This window comes from Chionomys nivalis, chromosome 1, assembly GCF_950005125.1.
Source record: "Chionomys nivalis chromosome 1, mChiNiv1.1, whole genome shotgun sequence".
NCBI classification, from domain to species: Eukaryota; Metazoa; Chordata; class Mammalia; order Rodentia; family Cricetidae; genus Chionomys; species Chionomys nivalis.
Genome location: NC_080086.1, coordinates 168,635,029 through 168,657,090, shown reverse-complemented (window position 1 = coordinate 168,657,090; position 22,062 = coordinate 168,635,029). Strand labels below are relative to the sequence as shown.

Sequence of the window (22,062 nt, the reverse complement as noted above, 5' to 3'; positions counted from 1 at the left end):
AGCCCAAATAAGCCCATCTTCCTTGAAGTTGTTTCGGCCAGATATTTTGTTATAGCAATAAAAATTTATAAAACATAAAATCTGGCTCATTTTTTTCATTAAGCATTTTTCTACTTTGTTTTCACTTTTAACCAAGTAAATTATATCATACACATGTATTCATCAAAATAAAACGTCAGGACAAGTTTCTTAAGTATAAAACAAGCGTATATTGGCAAATTCATGAAGCTAGAATTATATAATAAATAACTTTATTAAACATTATGAGGTTGATTGAAAATAGCAACAGCTTATTTCCAAGAAATTCCACAAGAAGTGGAGTGTCTTTCTAATCCTCAACTTTGTGCTGTATCGGCAACTTCTTTTAGCAAGAGAAGGTGGCAGAAGGGATGCTCCACACACCTAATGAATAGAGCCACTCGAATGTGATTATGTCATGACTGTGAAAAAGCCCAAGTCAGCGTCCAGCAGATGAAAGAAGCACTTAGGAAAAGAACCCCAGTCTTGTCTGAAATCCCAATCCAGCAAACTAAAGTCAAACCTAAGAGGGAATCTGACTGATGTCATGTGAACCTAAAAATTCCAGCTCAAACCTTGACCCCATAAGAATTTACACAAATGGCTGTTGTTATAGTGAGCTGACATCAGCTTACCCAGAAATTGCTGATTACTCCCAATTAGCCAATAAGGGTTTTTTTTCCTTTTTTCTAATTTGTTGACTCAGATTTCTAGGCTAAAGAACAAATATGAGCAAGAATGATAGACCTGTCTTTACTTTGTGACTCACAGTGGATTTCCAAATTATAACATTTCCACTGTCATACCACCCTGGGTGCATAGGGAGTAGACTTAAGAGACTTTGTACTGTATTCAGGTGCCAACAATTATGATACATGTATGTATTATTAATGTTCAAGTACATCATTTAACATTACATGATGATGAGGGTTAAGGTTTTCTACCTATAGGTGCAAAACATCATATCAATAGGCTTCCATAAACAGTGTAATCACATACAATCTGGATATTAAAGTCTGCTTCAAGGTCCAACCAGAGTCAGCTCACTAACAAATGAGTATATGTAAAAGGCAAAATGAAACACAAAAGAATAGAAAGAAACATCCATCACCTATGTGTCAGCCCCAAATAATGCTGACCATGGCAACACCTATATCCCTACCATGGATTTCTGACTACCCAGTTATTGTAACTGACTCAAATCCAGTCAGGACTTGTCCATCACCAAACTGAATCCAGACGTGCAATCTATTGAATACGATTCTACTGTTCCCCTCTCCTCTGGACTCCTTTCACACAAGAAACACCCAACAGGCCAGGAAAATCCCTTTGTTTTCTTTCTCCCAGTAACCGAGTTCCTATCTACATCAAAGAAGTCTAGTTTTCCAACATTCATCTATGCTAAACCTGCTGACTTATGGTGAGCACACAGAAAAATCATAATACGTTAGTCAAAAGTCCACAAATGTGGAAGAAACAACTATATCCTTCCAGAGTAAAGTGGATGAACAAAATATGGTATGATCAGGCATAGAGAGATGGCTCCATGGTCTAGAGTGTTTCCTGCTCTTCCAGAAGACCTGAGTTCAGTTCCCCGTACCCATGACTGGAGTCTCAGAACAACCTGAGCTCCAGGGGATTGGGATACTCACATCATGCCTCTTGTAGGTATGCACATACAAATCAAAGTAAAATAAAGTTTAAATGTGGTGCATAAAGACAGTGGTACAATAATCTCAAGAAACTAGAAATGACCCTTCACCAAAGCACGAAGAGGCACGTTAAGATAAGGACATCTTTCACAAGTAACCTTTTATTCTAGCTATGGTACACACTTGGAAATCAGGGAAAGAAATAATATAAAGATAGGAAACGAATCTGGACGTGATCCACATCAGTAATCCCAATATTTAAAAGATGGAAACACGAGAATCAAAACTTGAAGGTCATACTAAATTATACAGCCAATTCAAGGCCACCAGGGACTGCACTGCACCTGAGTATATTTCAATGAACTAAAGAACACGAGAGATGCACAGAAACTTGCCAGGAAATAAGTCACAACAAAAGAAAAGAAATAGAGCTTAGATTGTTTGATTCTTTGGGAAAGGATATGATAATGTCATTTTTTATTAGACAAACAAGACACAGAGTTACAAGCTATGGAGTAGAATGAATATCCACTTGTTTTAAAAATTAAATACCACAGAAGGATTGCAAAAATAGAGGAGTGGATTTGTATTGATATTTGGCTTTTTTAAACTAGTGCCATAAAAGCAAATATACATAGCCTACCAAAAAATAGTACAATATTGTTAACTTTTATTATGAATAAATTAATATAACATGTTTGGGCTTAATCTTTCAAAAATGTAACAACTAATTATTAGGACACTATTTTGAGAGTAAGAATATTCACCTTATGTGTATTAGCAAATACATTCTCATAAACGTGCTGCTCTGGAGGCACATACATTTAAATTTATATATAATCCTTAGTTCACTTGGAGGATATTTATTTCTATTGTGACTTAACTTTGTATTTCTTCTAGAATGTTGTCAACACAATCATAGAAAAACTTATGTTTTACTGAGAAAAAGTGAAAATGACTTGAAAATTAATATTCTTCCAGGAGTGGTAGATCACGCCTTTAATCCCAGCACTTGGGTAGCAGAGGCAGGTGAATTTCTGTGAGTCTGAGACAGGTCTTGTCTATGAAGTAAGATTCATAGGCTAAATCTGTAGAGAGACCGTGTCTCAAAAATAAATTCCTTTTTGTTTCTTGATTTATGAATCAAGAAGCTACTCTTTGAATATCTGAAATTTAAATTCCATTTTAGATAGATCAACTCTGATGACTCAGTTTTAATACTTTAAATGGAGTTTTAATATTTTAATTATTTAATATTTAAATAATATTTTAAGAGATAGTCTCAAGATAACTGAACTTCTGGAGGTCTTGTCTACAAAGTAAGTTCTGAAATCCTCAGAAAAACCTTCTCTTGTATAACAATAGAAACATTAAAGCTTTTTGAACTACTGAAAGAAGATTAAGAAATCCTAGTTTCACCGTAGACAAAAGTAGAATAACCTTTCTAGAGTTTGAAGAATTTACACGACTATTCTTTCTTCTAGAGTACGATTCATCATTAATGTCTCACACAGCTTTTCTTCTTATTTTCTTTTTAAACACATAATATACTGATGGATGGGACTCAGAAAGAGCTAACTTTTTTCAGTTCTAGGGATGAAAGTTAGGTACTTTCCTGTTGTGTGATAAACTTCTCCTGGGGAGATATAACACAACACATGTCTACTCAACCCCATTTAGGGAACTCACAACAGACCAAAGTACGGATACCACCAAAGTCCAATTGGGCAAAGCAATGACTTTTATTTACTTCCAAGAGAACAGGTGAGGAGTTACTTATAGGAGCAGAAATGATTCAAAGACGACTGCATCACAAAAGCCCACCTGAGCCCAGGAGATAGCTCACAAAGCTGGGAGCCTGGAACATACTGCACAGCATACAGGCAGCTCAACAGATTAGAACATCCTTTCGTGGTACCTCGGTTGGTCTAAAACTCTCCCAGGAAGCTCTGCTGGTTTCTGCTTCTTTTTGGCAGCTGTTCTGGTCTCAGAGTCTTTGTAGCTTGGCTTTTCTGGGAGTCTTCTTGGTAGCTCTGTTCCTATTGCATGCTCTGACTGGGAAGGATCTAGGGAATCTGGTCAGTTTCAGAGACTTCCTGAAGCTGTTTTAAGTTGTTGTTCTGTTTGTTTCTTTGTTTTGCTCTGTTTCTAAACTTTCTTCTTAAGGAACTTCCTTGCAAGATAGAAGGTTTCAATCTCAGAGGAGGAAACAATTATACAACATTCCTTTTCCAGGTAAGACCCTTAAGGCCAATTTTCTGCAACTTTTCCAAAATGATTTTAAAATTTTAGTGACCCTATATTGCCATGCTTATCCTGCAGCTGACTTTCTCTGCAGCCCAGTGTGGCCTTAAACTATATTCTTTTGAGTAAGGGACTCAGGCTGACCTTGCACTTCCCACGCAGACAATGATGACCTTGGCTTTTCAATCCTCCTGCGTCAGCCTCCTAAGTACGTGGCATCATAGGTATTATCCATAATGCATGAAAGAATGTCTTTTGCTTTTTTGACAAAAGAAAAAAGTAACTTTCTGCTGTTATAGCCAGGGTCACAGTGCTTACTCAGAACACCATTGATCACTGCTCTCTGTGTTGGAGGGGGAAGCATGCCCATGAGCACCTTCTAAGCAAAGTCCTAATGAGCTTATCACTTGGAACATGATACAGCTCTCTTCTGAGTTCTTAAGGGGAAGCTCCCACCAATCCTGTCCCAAGAGTTATCAGAATTGAAGCTGTTCTCTTGCTCTAAGCCTCTGTGAGGCACGAAAAGGTGCAGTTAGATGCCGCACCCACTTGTACACTCTATCTCTCAACAATTTTATCTTTCTTTTTTTTTATTTCTTAATTCTAATCTACTCCTTCCCTTTTAAGGGAGTCACTGAACAGTCCGTGTTGTCGGTCACAATCTGGATGTGCCAGGATTCCCTTTAATACCACTTCTAATCTTCTAGATCATACTGAATCAATGGTGAGACAGAACACTTAGCTGTTTTGGTGGGTCTCACTTGGGGGCAACTGGATTTGACACTGAATATAAAATTGTATGGCGAGGTGTCACACACTAACAATCCCAGCATTTAAGAAAGGACTGAGTTTAGAAGATCTTTAGTTGCCAAACTGAGAACATAGCAATTTCCAGGCCAGATTGGAAAACACAGCAAGATCTATATTTTAAAAATAAACAAATCAAAGAGAGAAAAAACAAAAAAGAATTGCTGTGTAGAGGGAAGATACATTCACAAGTCTCAATTTGTCTTCTTTTGCCCAATTTCATTGCAATACACAGCAAACGACCTAATGGAGAATTGTGTTGCCTGCCAAAAGATCTTCTAAACTCCTTCGCTGCATGTTATACACGGCTTTTCAGTCCTTTCCAAAACAGGCGTTTTAGCTGTTCATACTAACTTTCCAAAAAACAGTTATTAATTGGGGCTATAGTAAATATGACAAATGCACACAGTCCCAAGGGAGCCCCACGTGTTTTTCGCGGCATTCGCCACTCCACTCAGTACCCAGACTACTGCAGCCTCCTTCCCAGTCTAGCCTGCTGAGTACTGGGACCTCCTTATACATGCCTTTCCCACAACCCTCCAGGTTTAGCCTGGGCCCCACATCCAGTTCTAGTCTGGCCTTCTGTGCTCACTCCAAGTGAGCTCTAGACTTGGCCCAGGAACATTCCTCCCTATTTCCCAAACCACAGGACCCTCCCATGTCACATTCAACCTTTCCTATCAGACCTATCTACCTTACACTCCAGGCTTGGACCAGGAAACACATCTGCATAAAGACCTCTGTTCACCAGGCTTCATTCTTTCCCAAGCATTTCCAGCCTCTACTCTAAGCCGCCCCACATCTCTTCTCATCCAGCCTTCATGCTGACTTCAATCAGGTCAGGATTTGTCCAGCACTAAATCAAATCTAAACTTGCAGTCCTTAAAATCAAGATCTGCTGTTCCCTTCTCCTCTGGACCTCAGCTCTCACAGGAAGCACCCAACAGGCAAAAGAGGCCCTCTATTTTCCTTCACCAGCAAAGCTTAGTTCCTGTTTATATTTCTGACATTCAGCTCTGCAGGATTTGCTGACTCATGGTGAGCCAGCAGAGAAATTCCATTACTCAAAGTCCACAACTGGGGAGAAATGTTCTTTGCCTTTCCAGAGGTAAGTGGACAAGCAAACTGTGGCACACACAGACAAGGGTACAGTAATACTGAGAAAACAGCAATGAGTGATCAAGTCACTAAACAGCACAGGAGGATTCAAAGTTTACAATAAGATATGGATTTCCCTCTGGAAAACCAGCTCTTGGGGCATATTGAGAAAAAATAATTGTGAAGGTAAGAAAAACAGCCAGAAACCAATTCCTCAAGCCTTATCATTATACCCACAGGTTAGTACATCTCTCAGTCCTCATCATAGACGCCTCTGCATGCAGTAGATGGTGATGAACCCCGAGACTCAAAACTGGTCAATGTGCAGAGAATAAGAATGCAGAACACTCATCACCAAGTGGGACTTCTGTATCACAGCCTCTTGCAAGGCTCAGAGACTGTCAAGGAATTGCCTCACGAGTGTTAGGACTAAAGGCGTGTGCCACCACTCCTGGCCTAGTCCTCTGATGGGCTGTAAAATGATTTGTTATAAATGTTTACAATGTTTGTCTTATTATGTTAATTTTTATTCTTCTTGTTATTGAGCCCTGCCCATTTCCACGCCCACTCCCAGTGACCTCTGACCACTTGCTTCATCTGAAAACTCTCTCTCTCTCTTCCTGTTTTGTCTTTCTGGTGTGCCTACGTGTCTTTGCCTTTCTCCCTCTTTTCTCTTCCTCTCTCTCTCTCTCTCTCTCTCTCTCTCTCTCTCTCTCTCTCTCTGTCTCTCCGTCTCTCCTTTAATAAATGTTATGGCTATTTTCTGTGTCTATGGGTCTGTTTACACGTGCTCGCCTGCTGTAGGGAACCTGCAGCTGCTTGGCTGCCCGCTAGCTGCATGCAGGTCCACCAGCCCACCCGGGACATGCGATATATATTTTTAGAATAAAACTTCTCTCATTCATTATAACCAGACTGCAGTTTTCCCTCCTTTCATTTTTTCCTGTCCTCCCTTCTACTTCTCCTCTCCTCAGGTCTACTCCTCCTCTGTTAACCTTCAAAAACGAACAGGCCTCCAAAGCATATCAGTCAAACACAGCATAACATTTTATAATAGGACTAGGCAGAATCCCTCATATCAAGAAAGGGACACCGAGAACAGGCAAAGTGTCAGAGACGCCCCCACTCCCACTGTTAGGAGTCCAGTAAGAACACTCAACTGCACAACTACAACTCTGCAGAGGATCAAGCTCAGACCCATGCAAGCTCTGCAATCCCCTATGCGTCTTGCTTAGTTGATTCTGTAGTTTCTGTGGTGTCTTTGACCCCTTTGTCTCCTGCAATCCCCCACCTTCCCACCTCTCAGCCCTCGAATCTGTAGGGTTCCCCTGGTTCTGTCTAGTCTTTGGCTGTGAGTCTCTGCCCTCCCTTCCCATCAGTTGCTGGATGAAGCCTCACTAATGACGACTGGACAAGGCGCTGATCTCTGAGTATAGCAGAATATCACTAGTAATTATTTCATAGACATTTTCCCTAGTTGTATTTGGTTGTATCCGTGGGTCTCTGGGTTGTTCTAGTGGCTGGCCATATAGGCAGTGTCAGGCATGGGCTCCCTCTTGTGGTGTAGGCTTCAAGTTGGACAAGTCACAGGTTGGCCACTCCACCTACAAATTCTGTGCCACCATTACCTCAGCACATATTGGAGGAAGGACGGATTGTAGGTCAAAGGTTTTTTTTCTGGTTTAAGGTTCCAGAAAGTCTGCTGGGAGCCTCGCCTGTTTAGAGAACATGGCCAGTTCAGACCCCGTACCCCCATTACTAAGAGTCTTTGCTAGGGTCACTCTCTGATATTCCTAAGATTTCAACTGCACTAGGCTTCCACATCGACCTCCAAATGTCCACCAGTTTCACTCATCTCTCCCAGCATGCTCTCTCCCCATCACTTCCCACCCAAACAGGCCCAATTCCTCCTGTTCTCATGCCCACCCACCCCCAGTACACCCACAAAATCTATTCTATTTCTCCTTCCCAGGAAGAGCTATGTATCTTCCCTTGGGTCCTCCCTGTTACTTAGCCTCTCTGGGCCTGTGGATTGTAGCATGGTTATCCCATACTTAGAGCTAATGTACAATTATAACTGAGTACACCCCATGTTTGTCTTTCAGGGTATGAGTTACCTCACTCAGAATGATTTTTTTCTAGTTTCATCCATTTGCCTGCAAATTTCATGTCATTCTTTTGAATAGCTAAGAAATAGTTCCTGGTGTAAATGTATCACATTTTCTTTATCCATTCTTCAGTTGAGGGACATCTTGGTTGTTTCCAGTTTCTGGCTGTTATGAATCAAGCTGCAATGAACATAACTGAGCAAGTGTCCTCGTTGTAGGATGGAGCATCCTTTGGGTATATGCTGAATATGGTATAGATGATTCTTGAGGTACATGATGTCCCAATTTTTGCTTACAGAAATTCTTACTAAACAATTTGTCAGAATTGCATGAATACAAATCATTACTAGCATTTGCAGAACCACAGCCTGGCACAAAGGCTCACGATGACCTCGTGTTTAAAAAAGAACTCTATGAGGTCATCTGCTAGTGTAAGCTAGAATAGACGTTCCCTTTATTGTAACTCTGTGGCAAACCACAGTTCTTTCAAAGTAGCTGCTGTAAGATGTCGTAGTTTGCCTTGACATTTTCCTGTGTCTCAGATGCTTGAACACTCACTCCGTTCACTAGAGTTACAGCCTCTCCCATGGCAATGTCTCTTCCCAAATAAACTTACCGATTCATCTTGGAGGACTTTCACTCATTTTATTTAGCATCATAAACCTCCGTGCAACAGGAAATTATGCATTCTGCAATGGGGAGACTTTGCACTGTGCAGAGTTTAATCTTGTTCACCATATCATTTCTACAACAGATCGAAATGAACATCCTGTTGAGAGCCCCACCCCTTGGCTATGGCTGCCTTCCAATGCAGTAAAAGCCTGCCCCCTTATCCAGGAAATAAAAACTCGACCAGCCTCCCTATAGAAGCAGGAGTTCATCTGCTCTCAGAAAGTCTCTGCAGCAACCATGGCCACCTTCGTGGAGCTCAGTACCAAAGCCAAGATGCCCATCGTGGGCCTGGGCACCTGGAAGGTGAGTGTGCAATCTTGGGCCACCTGCTTCTCTTGAGAGGGGGACCTTGGCATTTTCCTTTCATTTTACAGCACCTGTGTTGGGTTTGGAAGCCCAGAGCTGTCACCCAGTGTCCTTTCATTTGGGGCTTCTTTGTTCTGCGTTGAACTAAGATGAGCCTTTCCCAGAAATGAGGATAGTTTCCCTGGCAAGTTGGAACTATACTTTGGGAAGAAAGTTTTCAGTGCAGTCCATTGTCTTAACAAGAAAATAACTCAGAGGCTCTGTGTTGGTTTGTGACTGGCTCAGTGACTGAGAGAGGAGAGAGTTCTGAAGGACCAGGCTCCCCCTGCCTGCTCATGATGCTAGACTTTTTGCAGGCGTTCAAGTGGCCAGGGGGCCTGGGGGAGAGGGAAAGTTTCAGACCCCAGCCCAGGTTACTGAACTGGCCCCTGCCCTTCACCAAGACTCCACATGATTTCCTGACAGTAAAGTAAATTCTCAGTGTCCTGAAGACCACAGAGCCTGGACTGTAAGTCAGCTCAGGTTCTGCCCCGCCTGTGTTAATCTCTCCCACCACGTTGTTCCATGGTCCATCCCAGAGCGCTCCATGCAGCCCACTTCCAAGCCTCTCCTCAGACAAGTCTGAAATTTGTTTCTTCTTCTATCTCTGCCTTCTTTGTCTCCCCTCAGCCACAACACGACAATAGCCAGCTTGTTTACAGGAGCTGTTTTTAGTTAGGAGTTTGATTTCTTGAGACAGAATCTCACTCTAAACCTAAACTGGCCTTGAGAGAACTGGGAACAGCCCTCCTGCCTCAGCTTCTTGAACGCTGGGACTACAGTGTAGACCTTCATCCCTGGATCATGAGCTGCTTTGGAACTCTTCTCTGCTGTCTCAGAGACTCCTCTCCAGGCTTCCTCCTCTGTCCTTTTGTTCCTCTTTGCACAGAGGGTAGGATCCCTCTTTGTGTTGGTGCTGCACTGAGATCTTTCTAGAACAGCGAGACTTGAACCAAATTAGGAATTTCACATTCCATCAAGGTCACAAACAATCACAACTCTCCAGGGAATCTACTCAGCCTGGATAAATTTAGAAGAGATGAACACTGAGAATTTCAAAAGCAGTTGTAAATATTGTAAAGGAGTTGTTTTCGAGGTTAAAGAACGGTGCTGTGGAGTAACCCTTCTGTACACTATGAAAATGTGTTGCTCTCATGGTTAATAAAAAGCTGATTGGCTGATGGCTAGACAGGATTTTGGGGGCAGAGAAAATGCTGGGAGGAAGAATAGAAATGGGTTAATTTAAGTTGTGAGAGCTGGCTGGAGACGAGCCTAAGCTATCAGCCAAGAATTTATTATTAATTATGAGTTTTTGTGTGGTTATTTGGAAGCAGCTGGGGGACTGAAACTTCTGCCTACACGATTGTAGGGACACTGTGCTTATCATTGGACGTGCAGGAGGGTGGGGTTTTGGGCCTGGACCCCAGGGCTTCTGAGTTTCTGGCAATTCCTTGTCCCCATGATGGCACATCTGTACATCTCTGCTTTACATGTAATGCTTTATCAAGGTTTGATATTAAAAAATAATTTTTAGATTTTGTGAGAGATGAAGTGTTCATTTTGTTGTTTGAGAGAGTCTTATTTAGCCGAGATTGGCCTATGGTTCCTTATATTGCTGAGACTGGCTTTGAATTCCTTATTCTCCTACCCTCTTTCCTCCCAAATGCTAAGATTGCAGATGCAGGCCTCCACATTTGACAGAATTTTGTTTTCTCTTGAATGAGGTGGTGATGTGCCCCGGGCTGGCCTCAAAGTCATGACCCTCCAGCCTTGAGCCTCTCAGAGTGGGATTGGAGGCGTGTAGCTCTATGCTCTGCAGGGAAATGATTGCTGAGTGTCATTTCCCTACACCAATGTCTGGCTCGGCTAGGTTAGATCAGAAGGTGATATTTCAAATATTCCTTTCTCTTCTTTTATCTTCTTTTGCTTATAGGTGGGAGAACCATCAGTTGTTACAGTTTTACTCATTCATGTTCTGAAACAGTGATTACATACTGGTTGCATCCACCCAGCCTTAATAAGTTCCAAGGGATGTGCTAAAATCTTCACAATCCTGTGGCAAGCAAGGGACACAAAGGCCTCATGAGGCAGGGCCCATTACTGTTGCTATACTTCGTTGTCAAGGTTTAGAGAAACTGAGGAATCCCTCAGCCTCATACGGCACCATAGCAGAGTAGATTAGCTTGTCATGACCGTTTTTGAGAGCCTTCTTCCCAGAGTCTGAAAATTCCTCTGGGATGTCTCAGAATCTAGTTTTCAGAGTGGCCTTCAGCAAGTTGCAATGGGAGCCGTCTGTCACTCTCTGAACCTGAAGGCATTTCAGACCAACCTGGATCAGAGGACAACTGGTTACTGACTAGAAGAGGACATGGTTTGATGATCACTACAGTGACACGTGTTTTAAGATGCCATGATAAACCCCATCACTTTGTTACCGAAAAACTGAATGAAATAAAAAAATATGAATTTACATTATCTTTTTCTTTGAAAACTTGCCCAGTGTATGTTTTCCTCTCTCTTGTCTACTTTGAAGTAAGGCTTCAGCAAGACCGTGATTTTGAGACTATGGTCTATGTGGAATCTTTAAAAGGGGGCCTTGTGACTGTCTAGCTGTCTTTTCTAGTGCCTTTCCGTCTCCACTGGGCAAAGTCAAGGAAGCTGTGAAGGCCGCCATTGATGCTGGGTACCGCCATATTGACTGCGCCTATGCCTATCAGAATGAGAATGAAGTGGGGGAGGCCATCCAAGAGAAGATCAAGGAGAAGGCTGTGAAGCGAGAGGACCTCTTCATTGTCAGCAAGGTAGAGTGGCCCACTTGGTGGATGGGACTTCAAGGCAGGTGGAAGTATCTGGGTATGACCGGCTTCAAGAGTTATCTCTATGTGTCTGCCTGCCTGTCTCCCCGCCCTTTTCCCCTGTCTCCATTAAATCTCTAGACAGTTTTTCCACAAAAAGTTCCAAATATTGGAGTGGCCACACCTATATGTACTCATTGTCATCAATCACGGGCCTGATTGGCCTGGGGATAAGGAAGTGCTAAAAAGGCCAGCTGTTCCTAATTGCACCCTAATGCTTGAGCTTTAAGTACCACCCCTGACTCCTACCCTCTGAGAAACCTAGCCAAAGAAGGAATAACATAGGAATATAAAATTTTAGTCATGACCAACTCTGTTAAATGACCAAAGAAACAAATCGAATATCAAGAGCATAGAACACTTAGGAAATGACCTTGACCTGATGAGAGCTGATGTGAACTTGTTAAGTGTCAAACCCCGTATAAACAGTTGAGGTGTTTGATATTAATATATAAAAGTGGACCTGGTGACTAGATTCCCCCAGCATCTCACAGTCCCCAGCTGTTACAGGGTATGTCTGGAATACCCTACCCTCTACCCTGAATGCTCCAGCCCATGGGCTGGGCTGCTCTTCCCATAGAGGCTCTTCCCTACATAATCCAGACATTTTGGTTACTTTCCCCCTTTGTACTTTTGCCCCTCATTTCCCCCTCTTGCTCACCCCATCCCATAGCCCTCCTTAGTCCAGTCACATTCATTCTGGACTCTCTCAGATGCTTCTGCCTCTGGACATGCTCTCCCTTTTATCTACAGTAAACTTTCTCCTCCACCATACCTGGGAGCCTTCAAGTCTTCCTCTCATTTTTCTTTGTTTCCATTCACTACTGTGGTGCATTTCTTAACTGCTTTTTTTATTATTATTATAAATGAATGGCTTGCCAGGGTTTATAAATTTCAAAGCCGGGAGGGTGGCTGTGGTATGGGCCTTCCTCTCCCCAGTGCTAAAGCCCCCATCTCACATCTGCAGCTGTGGCCCACCTTCTTCGAGAAAAGTCTGGTGAAGAAATGCTTTCAGAAAACCCTCACGGATCTGAAGCTGGACTACCTGGACCTGTATCTAGTTCACTGGCCACAGGGATTCCAGGTTTGAGCTTCTCTTTGCCTTGTCTCTACTTTCTGGAAGATAGCAGAAAATGGAGACCATGGCAAGATGTGGCACCGGGGAGGAATTAATCAGGAGATCTCTTTTAATTTTTCTCAGATTCTCTGTGTATGAGTGTTTTAGTTACATGTCTGTATGTGCACCATGTCCATGCTTGGTGTCTGTGAATATCAGAAGGGCACATGGGATCCCTGGGACCTGGAGTCACTCATGGTTGTGAACAAACACGTGGATGCTGGGAACCAAACCCAGGTCCTCTGCAAGAGCAGTAGTGCTTTTTATCTGCTGAGCCATCTCTCTAGTCCCCAGAAGATCACATACAGAGTAAACAAAAGTACCTGGAGTGGAGTGGAAGTTGAGACAACAGGTAGTATCTGGGGAGCCTCAAGCTTGGTTGGATGCAACCGTGTTTCAAAGAAGCAGTCATTTCTGCCAGTTCCTGTCGAACCCAATCCACAAGTGCCCTGGGTAGGATGACTTGGGATGATCTTGCATAAGTCCCTATAAATCAAAGTGTGCCAGGGAGTGACTTCCAAATATGGTGATATTGGCAGTTAGCCAGTCCAACCTGAAGAGCTGCTCTATAGTGTCTGGGGCTCTACTCCCAGGAACTCGAGGGATGTGGGTTCTCATTCTGTTGCCCTCATGAAAAGCGGTAGTCACAGTGCCAACATTCAAGCCTTCTGAAAGTGGCAAAATCAGAAGCTGGCTCCTTCTTCCCCAGATAACCATCCTCTTTTGGTAGAACCTTGGTCTAGTGACCTTGACATTAAAATTCCTCCAAGTTTATATTGGTTAATTTCCAGGATGGTAATGGTGGCTTCATTGATATACCAATGGATCTGGAGCCATTTGGTATTGCCAGAAACAGAGGGCTCACACTCCATGGCAGACTGATGCAGAAATGTGATTGAGAACTACTGTTTTTATGTGAGCGCTCCAGAGTCTGACCAATGTCCGTGCAGGTATGGCCACTGCTCACTGCACTGTCCTGAGATATCTCCCCATAGGACCAGGTATCTAAATGCAGATTCCAGTGAGATTTTTTTTTATTTATTTACAGGCTGGGAATGAGATTTTCCCCACAGATAAAAATGGCAAACTTCTCATGAGTAAATCTACATTCTTGGATGCCTGGGAGGTAGGTTCCAACTTGTTTCAAGGGTGCTCAGAGTTAAAGTCTTGTGTCAGGCCCCCTTGAGGCTCCGCCCTGGTATGAAATGCTCTGTATGCCCTTTAATGTGGTATATATGGAGGTACTCGTGAAGGTCAGAGGACGGAAGGAGATTAATTCCTTCTACCAGGCAGCTTCCAGGGATAAAGTGAGATTGTCAGACTTGGCACAAAGGACCTTTACCCACTGAGACATTTCCCTGGTCCCATGAAACACCTTAAGGAGCAGAAAATATCTTGCTGTAGCCCAGGCTCTCCTAGAATCCCTGAGTATGTCAATAATGTGACAATTCTGTGGACCCACAACAAACCGCAGGGAACAGAATTCGAAAGAGGGAAAGAAAAATTAGTGTAAGGAGGGCAAGATGGATCATACAACCTACCCAAACCCGCCCCAGGATGCACAACATTCACAGTATCTCACTGCCCACTGGACTCCCCCCCCCTTTTTACGTTTTATTTATTATGTATACAATGTTCTGCCTGCATGTATGTCTGCATACCAAAAGAGGGCACCAGATCTCATTGTAGATTGTTGTGAGCCACCATGTGGGTGCTGGGAATTGAACTCAGGACCTTTGGAAGAGCAGACAGTGCTCTTAACCTCTGAACCATCTCTCCAGCCCCTCACTGGACTTTCTTGTCTCATCAATGCTCAGCTACTCTGTCTAGTAAAATCCGCCCTCATCCATGCTGTGGTTTTCAGCTTTGTGTACTAAATCTCCAGAGGAGTTCAGAACATCCTGATGCCTGTGTTGCATTCTAGAGAAATCCTCAGAAGCCAGGGTGTGGAACCTAGACATCCATTTCTTTTAGTGCTTCCAGAGTGTTCTAAGTTGTATCCAAAGATGAGACATCGTGTGTAAGCTGAACACACCCTACTTGTCCCTACCTCTAAGCCCTTGCTCCTCCTTCCCCCCAACCTGTTCATGATTTTACCACCTTTCTTTATGTTTTATTTTGCTTTCAGGCACAATTTAAACTCTCTTCCTAATGCCTTCCCTGGGATCACATGATTTCTTCCTTATCTTCCTCATCCCTATGCTATTTGAATTGTCAAAATTCAAAGCACAAAGCACATACATTGTGTAGGTTTACATTCTGGAAACAGACTAAAAACAGGAAATTAGAAAGAATTAATTACAAATTCATGTACAATGTATGACTGTGTGTATCAGCTGGACAGTCCTCTTTGGTACCTATAGAACAAGCTCATCGTATTTAAGTTATAAATAAAGAAACCCAAGATCCTTAGGTTGATGCTATTTGGGTTGGACAAAGGCCAATGAGACAGATGTCAGGTCACACAAATCTAGGCTGGGTGCCCTGCCAGGGCCCATATATCTGCAAGACATTCCTACTGAACACTTACAATCACAACTATGTTAGAGGTTGAGGCAGGAAGATCAAATCCTGCCTGGACTGTAGAGTAAGTTCAAGGCCAGCCTCTCTAACTTAAAGAGATCCTGTCTCAGAACTGAAAACCAGAAAGGGGGTGGAAACTACAGACGTGGCACAATGGGAGATTGCCTGTGAAGCACAGGAAAAGTCACAGACACAATCCCTAATGCCATTAAAACAAACAAAAAAAAAAACAAAAAAAAAACAAAACAAAACAAAAAAATCATGTCACTCTGTTTGGGGTACCCTGGCCTAAGAGCAGACAGCAAATAAAACCTTCACTTTTTCTTCTTGGTTACAGCTGAGCTGGGGACAGGTAGAAGGGCTGGAACCAGCCTTGCAGGCACCACAGTCTAGCTGGAGATTCCCTTTAGTGCTTCACTTGACCTTGTCACACGGGAACCATTCCTCCTATCCAAGACGAGGCCAACCCAGCATCCCTGTATCCTCCTGCAGCCATCTAACTGGTGTTCCTCACTGTGACAGGCCATGGAGGAACTGGTGGACCAGGGGCTGGTGAAAGCCCTGGGTGTCTCCAACTTCAACCACTTGCAGATTGAGAGGCTCCTGAACAAGCCTGGACTGAAACATAAGCCAGTGACCAATCAGGTACATTCTCTTTGTTGAAGGACCCTGGTGTGGGACAACTTCAACACTGGGAGGCAATTTCCATACTAGCTACTGAGTCTCATCTCTGAGGTCTGTGTTCAGGATGCTCAGGGAGCTGGGAGAAAGATCCCTGGGTCCATTTCGTAGCTTATCTATCAATGATTTGCATTTGGTCTTTGTTTGTCTTTTCTTGTGTAGGAAAGTTCTTTGGACCACTCTGAAAGCAGGTCTACTCCCCTAATAATGGCAATGTTTTCTCTTGCAGATTGAGTGCCACCCATATCTCACCCAGGAGAAACTGATCCAGTACTGTCACTCCAAGGGCATTGGCATCACGGCCTACAGTCCCCTGGGCTCGCCAGACAGACCTCAGTAAGGCTTCAGAGTGGCAGCTCTTCTATCACTCTTACAATTGGGATTGCATAATTTGTTAATATTAGTAGGTATTTTCCAAGGCACAAGGAGAAACATATCAATGGCAATGTGCTTGACAACCCATCTGGTTTTACCAGGGTAAAGTGTTTTTAACATGGTAGCATGTCTGATCCCATGAAATGCCCCATATTTACCATCCAGTACTGGGGAACTTTTCTTAAATTGCTAAAGCATTGGACGTATATATGAACCCAGGGGAAAGACACAAAATTTTCAGATCAGCCCACCTGCCTTGCAGAAGAAGAAGGCTGCAATGCTCAGCCTTGACCCAGACCAGTGTTCCAGTGTTGCTCACTGGAACGTAGCCACAGTGGTTTTTCATGCCAGCCATCTTTCTTCCCCTAGTGCCAAGCCGATGACCCTGTAGTACTGGAGATTCCCAAGATTAAGGAGATTGCTGCAAAGCACAAGAAAACTGCAGCCCAGGTAAAATAGAGTGCTTTTTCCCTTCTCAGCAGCAATTCACTCTTGTACTCACGTATTTACCCGTATTGCTTTTTTTTTTTTTTTTTTAAATCTCTTGGAGAGGGACAAATGGGATTGTAAACCCATGGGAAGTTTCAGAAAATTAAGCCGGTATCAAGGAAGGAAGGACTGCCTCTGTCCATCAGCTTCCTGCCACACCCGCAGGTTTTGGGTTCAGGTGCCGATTACATAGGGTCTCAGCCTTATGACCATAGGCTATCCTCCTCATTCCTGACTAGGAAGATCATAGTGTTGTTTCCTGGATTAAGGGACATAGCAAGGGAACTGGCAAATGCCCCTAATACTGAAGTGCCTTCTTAATGTCAATTGTTGTTGGACTTAGATAATCTCACAAGCAGGAGGAGTTCTTGTAGATAACCAGACACGTACCTTCTCTTCATGATTCACAGATTCTGATTCGGTTCCATATCCAAAGGAATGTGGTGGTGATCCCCAAGTCTGTGACACCTTCCCGCATACGTGAGAACTTTGAGGTATGATGAGGCTGTTTATCTGATGTTTTTCAGTGGGACAGATAATGGGGAGGGAAGGAGGGTCCCTGTCCTTCAGCATCTCCTCCCATCCCTTCATTGTCAGTGTGTCTTCCCTTGTTCTAAGCACTTTATCAACTCCTAGGCCAGAGAGCTGGCCCCCACAGAGCTGGATGATCACCAGTGGGTCACGGATGGACTGGGGTGGGTATCAGCAAAGCCCTGTCAGGACTGGTCACAGCTGTGTCTTACACCATGGATGATCACAGCTTATACCACTGTGTAGTGCCTTACACCACCGAGCAGACCACTGCAAATCACCGAGCACTTAGCTCATCAGCCAGTCATTGTCCTGGCCAACTATACACTGTCTTGGTCTACTCACCTATATTTTGTAGATATAGGCACTGGATTTGAAAAAGAGCCCCTCTGAAATGCCTCAGGAATCATAGTCATAGTCATTGTGCATACTTCACACCCCTACAGCCAAATCTCTTCCCATCTTAGAACACTAAACTCTATAAATAATTTACTCTTAACGTTAAGAGTGTTTGCCATGGACATATTCAGGGAAACATCTGGAACCTCACATCCCATCAACACTTTCCTTGTTAAGGATGTTTTTGGATCTTTGTAGGTCTTTGACTTCCAGCTGAGTGATGAGGAGATGGCCACTATTCTCAGCTTCAACAGAAACTGGAGGGCCTGTGGCATGTTTGCGTAAGTGACACCAAGTTAAATAAGAGATTAATCAGGTCTTTATCTAAGGTTGTAAAGGGTAGTTGGAAGGAACAGAAGACATGAGGGATTGTGGGATGACGTTCGTCTTCAAATACTATTTTAAGTTTGTTTTTAAAAAAATTAACGTTTGAGTCCTGGGGAATCATTAGTAGGAGAGACATTATTAGATGCTCATTTTCTTAATTTTACACACAGGGCTAGGACGTTTAAGAAAGGAATTGTTACAACTACGTGGGAGTCAGAAGTTCTCATTTCCTTCCTCATTCATTCAGTAACTTACTGCAATGTGCTATGGCTGGGAATGGTCTAGATCGTCAGAGCATCACACTATAAACTTCCTGTTCTCAGTCTTATATTCTAGAAAGGGAAAAGTGTGCTAACACCAACTATGTACGTCAGAGAGTAACACATGCTACAGAACAGTAAAATGGGGCAGAAGGCAGAGGCAGTAGTGAGCCCTGTGTGATAACCCTTTAATACATGGTTATCTCCGGAGGCTTCATTGATAAAATGACAGTTGAAGAGGGTGAAGGATGAATGGCAACCAGGAAATAGCATTCTTGACAGTCACAGCCACCACTGCAAATGTCCTGAGGCAACAGGTTCAAAGCACTTGGGTTAGGATGCTATTGAGAATATAGTGCATTGACAGGGTGTTATTGTAAGAAAAAAGGAAGTTGGAGACAGTGTTGGGTTAATATAATGTAGGCGATATCGACCATGTACAGGGCTTAGAGTTTTAGGTCTGAAGGAGGGAAAAGCCATGAGCATAGGCTGGCATGACCTGGCATGCCTTAAAAGATTCACCAAGACTTGTGCATCGAGAGACTATTATAGTAACCCATGGGAAAGATGAGAGTCATTGGACCCGGAGCATGGTGTGGGGGAGGAAATGAGGAGGATCACAATCTAGATCACAACAGGAACACACAGTCCATTAAATTTACCAAAAACATTTAACAGTTGAATATAGTTTTTATTCCTTTGTTTCGTTTTTGCTTGAGCAGCTCAAGTACAGAATTAACATTTTGGGAAAGTCCAGGTTTTGAGATGTGTTTATTATGCCAGTGGGATAGCAACTAAGAGTGCGTGCGGAGCTAGAGGATTTGGTGCCTTCCGAAGCCAGCCTAGCTTGGTCCTAATCCAGTCTCTACCACTTACTCACCACAGATGAGGCCTGGGGCAGTTTCGATGTTGAAAAGTCACTCTATCTACAAAGTCAGATGATGGTATTAATTACAGCAAACATTCACTGAACACCAGCTGAAAAAGCAGACACTTTAAGCTCTTTGCTTATATTAATTTTATTTAATAGTCACAACCTATATGTCCATTTCAATAGTATTTCCTACTTCACGACAATGTGAGAATTTGAGACAATGGTTCTGAGGCCCTCGGCTGTGTGCCAGCTTGCTTATGATCCCTCATTATGGCAATGTACTGGTGACGAGATGAGATGGTTTGCAGGCCCTCCTTCCTTTATAGTTCTCTCATACTTTTGGGGGGTCATGTTGTGTGTCTCCCCACCCCCACCATGTCCTGTGTCCACAGTCATGTTGGGGAAGAGATTGAAAAACACGGGGAAAGCTGAATATACCACACAAGAATGCCTCCCATCATATTTTTGCTTCTGTGGACCATTTTCTCCTTCGTGTTTGTTACTGTAGCGCAATTAACGAAGAAGACTATCCTTTCCATGAGGAATACTGACGCTGATTCACTTGATGAGACTGCCTAGTGAATCCTATCTTCATGGTGTGAGAGTCACTCCCGACGCCTGTCTTAGCCAAAGTGTGTCTACTGTCACCTTGGTCAGGTGATGCTGAATTCAAGCCCTTGTGTTCAACCAGGAGCAGACTGTCACAGGGAAACAAAGGACAATGGTTTTCATTAGCGTGTTCTGACCAAATGTTTGTTAAATACCAGGAATTCTGGCAACACTGAGAATACAAAGACAAAACAACAAAAAGTAAATAATACTAAGTCTTGTAGTGTGCTGTGGGACAATGGTCTTTATCCTGTCATGTGTATTATTTTTAATAAAACGCTGATTGGCCAGTAGCCAGGCAGGAAGTATAAGCTGGGCAACTAGGCAGGAAGTAGAGGAGGGACAATGAGAGCAGGAGAATTCTAGAGGAAAGCTCAGTCTGCAGTCATGACCCAGATACAGAAGAAGACAAATGTGACTGCCTTACCAAGTAAGGTACCGAGCCATGTGGCTAACATAGACAAGAACAGTGGGCTAATAAGTTATAAGAGTTAATAAGAAGTCTGAGCTACTAGGACAATCAGTTTTATAATTAATGTAGACCTCTGTGTGTTTCTTTGGGACTTGACTGTGGGAACTCAGTCAACAGTAGTGTGTTGTCTGTTGCTGTGATAACCACCAGGACCGAAAGCAACTTGTAGAGGAAAGGGCTTAATTGGCTTACATGTTTCAGCCACACTCCATCATGGAAGGAAGTCATGGCAGAAACAGAAGCAGGAACTGGGAGGCAGGAACTGAAGCATAGACCATGGAGGGATACTGTTTACTGGCTCGCTCCATGGTTTATTCATCTTGATTTCTTATAAGCTCACCACCTGCCCAGGGGTGGCATTGCCCACAGAGGCCTGGGCCCTCCTATGCCAATCCATCATTAATCAAGAAAATCGTCAGCTATCTGGTGGAGGCAATTCTTCAACTGAGGTTCCCTCTTCCTAGGTGACTTCCGTTGGTGTCACATTGACAGAACTAACCAGCAGTCACCAAAGTGTCCAACACAGTTTGAAGTGCTTTTTAATGAGTGAATTCCCTGCCTCCAAAATCTCATAATTCACATTTTACAGAAGAGGAAATAGAGGCATCTGGGAGCCAAAAACCTGATGAAGGCCCCAGGTAACAGGTGGCTAAGCCAAGTTTCAAAGAAAGGTGGTCTCAGGGAGAGTTCAAGGCAATTTGATGACTTCCTCCTCCCGAGCCTTGTTTTGGTCTCTTCCCTCCACTTTTGCCTTTGACTTTCCACCTTGTCTGTAATATGCCATCATGCCAGAGTCGGAGATGCTGGCAGCAGTGCCTGGGAAATCCACCAAGGTGCCTCTGTTCACTGAGAGAGAGAGAAAGAGGGAGAGAGAGAGAGAGAGAGAGAGAGAGAGAGAAACGCTCCTTGGAGTCTGACAAACCTAACACAGCTCACATCTTGCAACATTTGGTCTAAGTGCTTTATTTTTTTTTCTTTCTTTTTTTTAATCTTTCTTTTTATTTATTTATTTCTTAAAGATTTCTGCCTCTTCCCCGCCACCGCCTCCCATTTCCCTCCCCCTCCCCCAATCAAGTCTTCCTCCCTCATCAGCCCAAAGAGCAATCAGGGTTCCCTGCCCTGTGGGAGGTCCAAGGACCACCCACCTCCATCCAGGTCTAGTATGGTGAGCATCCAAACTACCTAGGCTCCCACAAAGCCAGAACGTGCAATAGGATCAAAAACCCATTGCCATTGTTCTTGAGTTCTCAGTAGTCCTCATTGTCCGCTATGTTCAGCGAGTCCGGTTTCTAAGTGCTTTAAAAAGGACGGGAAGGAAGAACATGGCTTGAGAACTAAGTGGTAACCAGGATGAGCAAAAAGTCCTGGAAAGAGTCACAGCTTCAGCTGAACCGCTGCAAAGTCGGTGAAGAGATTTCAGTTTCCATGATGTTAAGAAGGAGAAGAATGTTGAAGGTCTAGAGTCAAATTATTTCGAGCCATCTTTAGTAGCCTAAAAATAGCCTTTTGTCACTTCCCTCTGTATGTGACCAGGACCAGGGTATTCAGGACAAGCAGCACAAATTGGGGGAGGGAGGGCTCACATGTTTTTGCAAAAACACTAGGA

General features: G+C 43.3%; 1 protein-coding gene across 1 annotated transcript; it reads left to right on the top strand.

The window, feature by feature from the left end:
* The first annotated feature begins 8,557 nt into the window (after window positions 1-8,557).
* LOC130890546 (aldo-keto reductase family 1 member B7-like) lies at window positions 8,558-21,394 on the top strand. Its single transcript, XM_057794615.1, has 11 exons — window positions 8,558-8,906; window positions 11,555-11,745; window positions 12,767-12,883; window positions 13,965-14,042; window positions 15,962-16,084; window positions 16,350-16,456; window positions 16,528-16,597; window positions 16,865-16,945; window positions 17,395-17,478; window positions 18,113-18,195; window positions 19,884-21,394. The coding sequence occupies exons 1-11, from the start codon at window positions 8,837-8,839 to the stop codon at window positions 19,924-19,926; spliced, it is 1,047 nt and encodes a 348-aa protein (XP_057650598.1). The 5' UTR covers window positions 8,558-8,836; the 3' UTR covers window positions 19,927-21,394.
* Window positions 21,395-22,062: the final 668 nt, after the last annotated feature.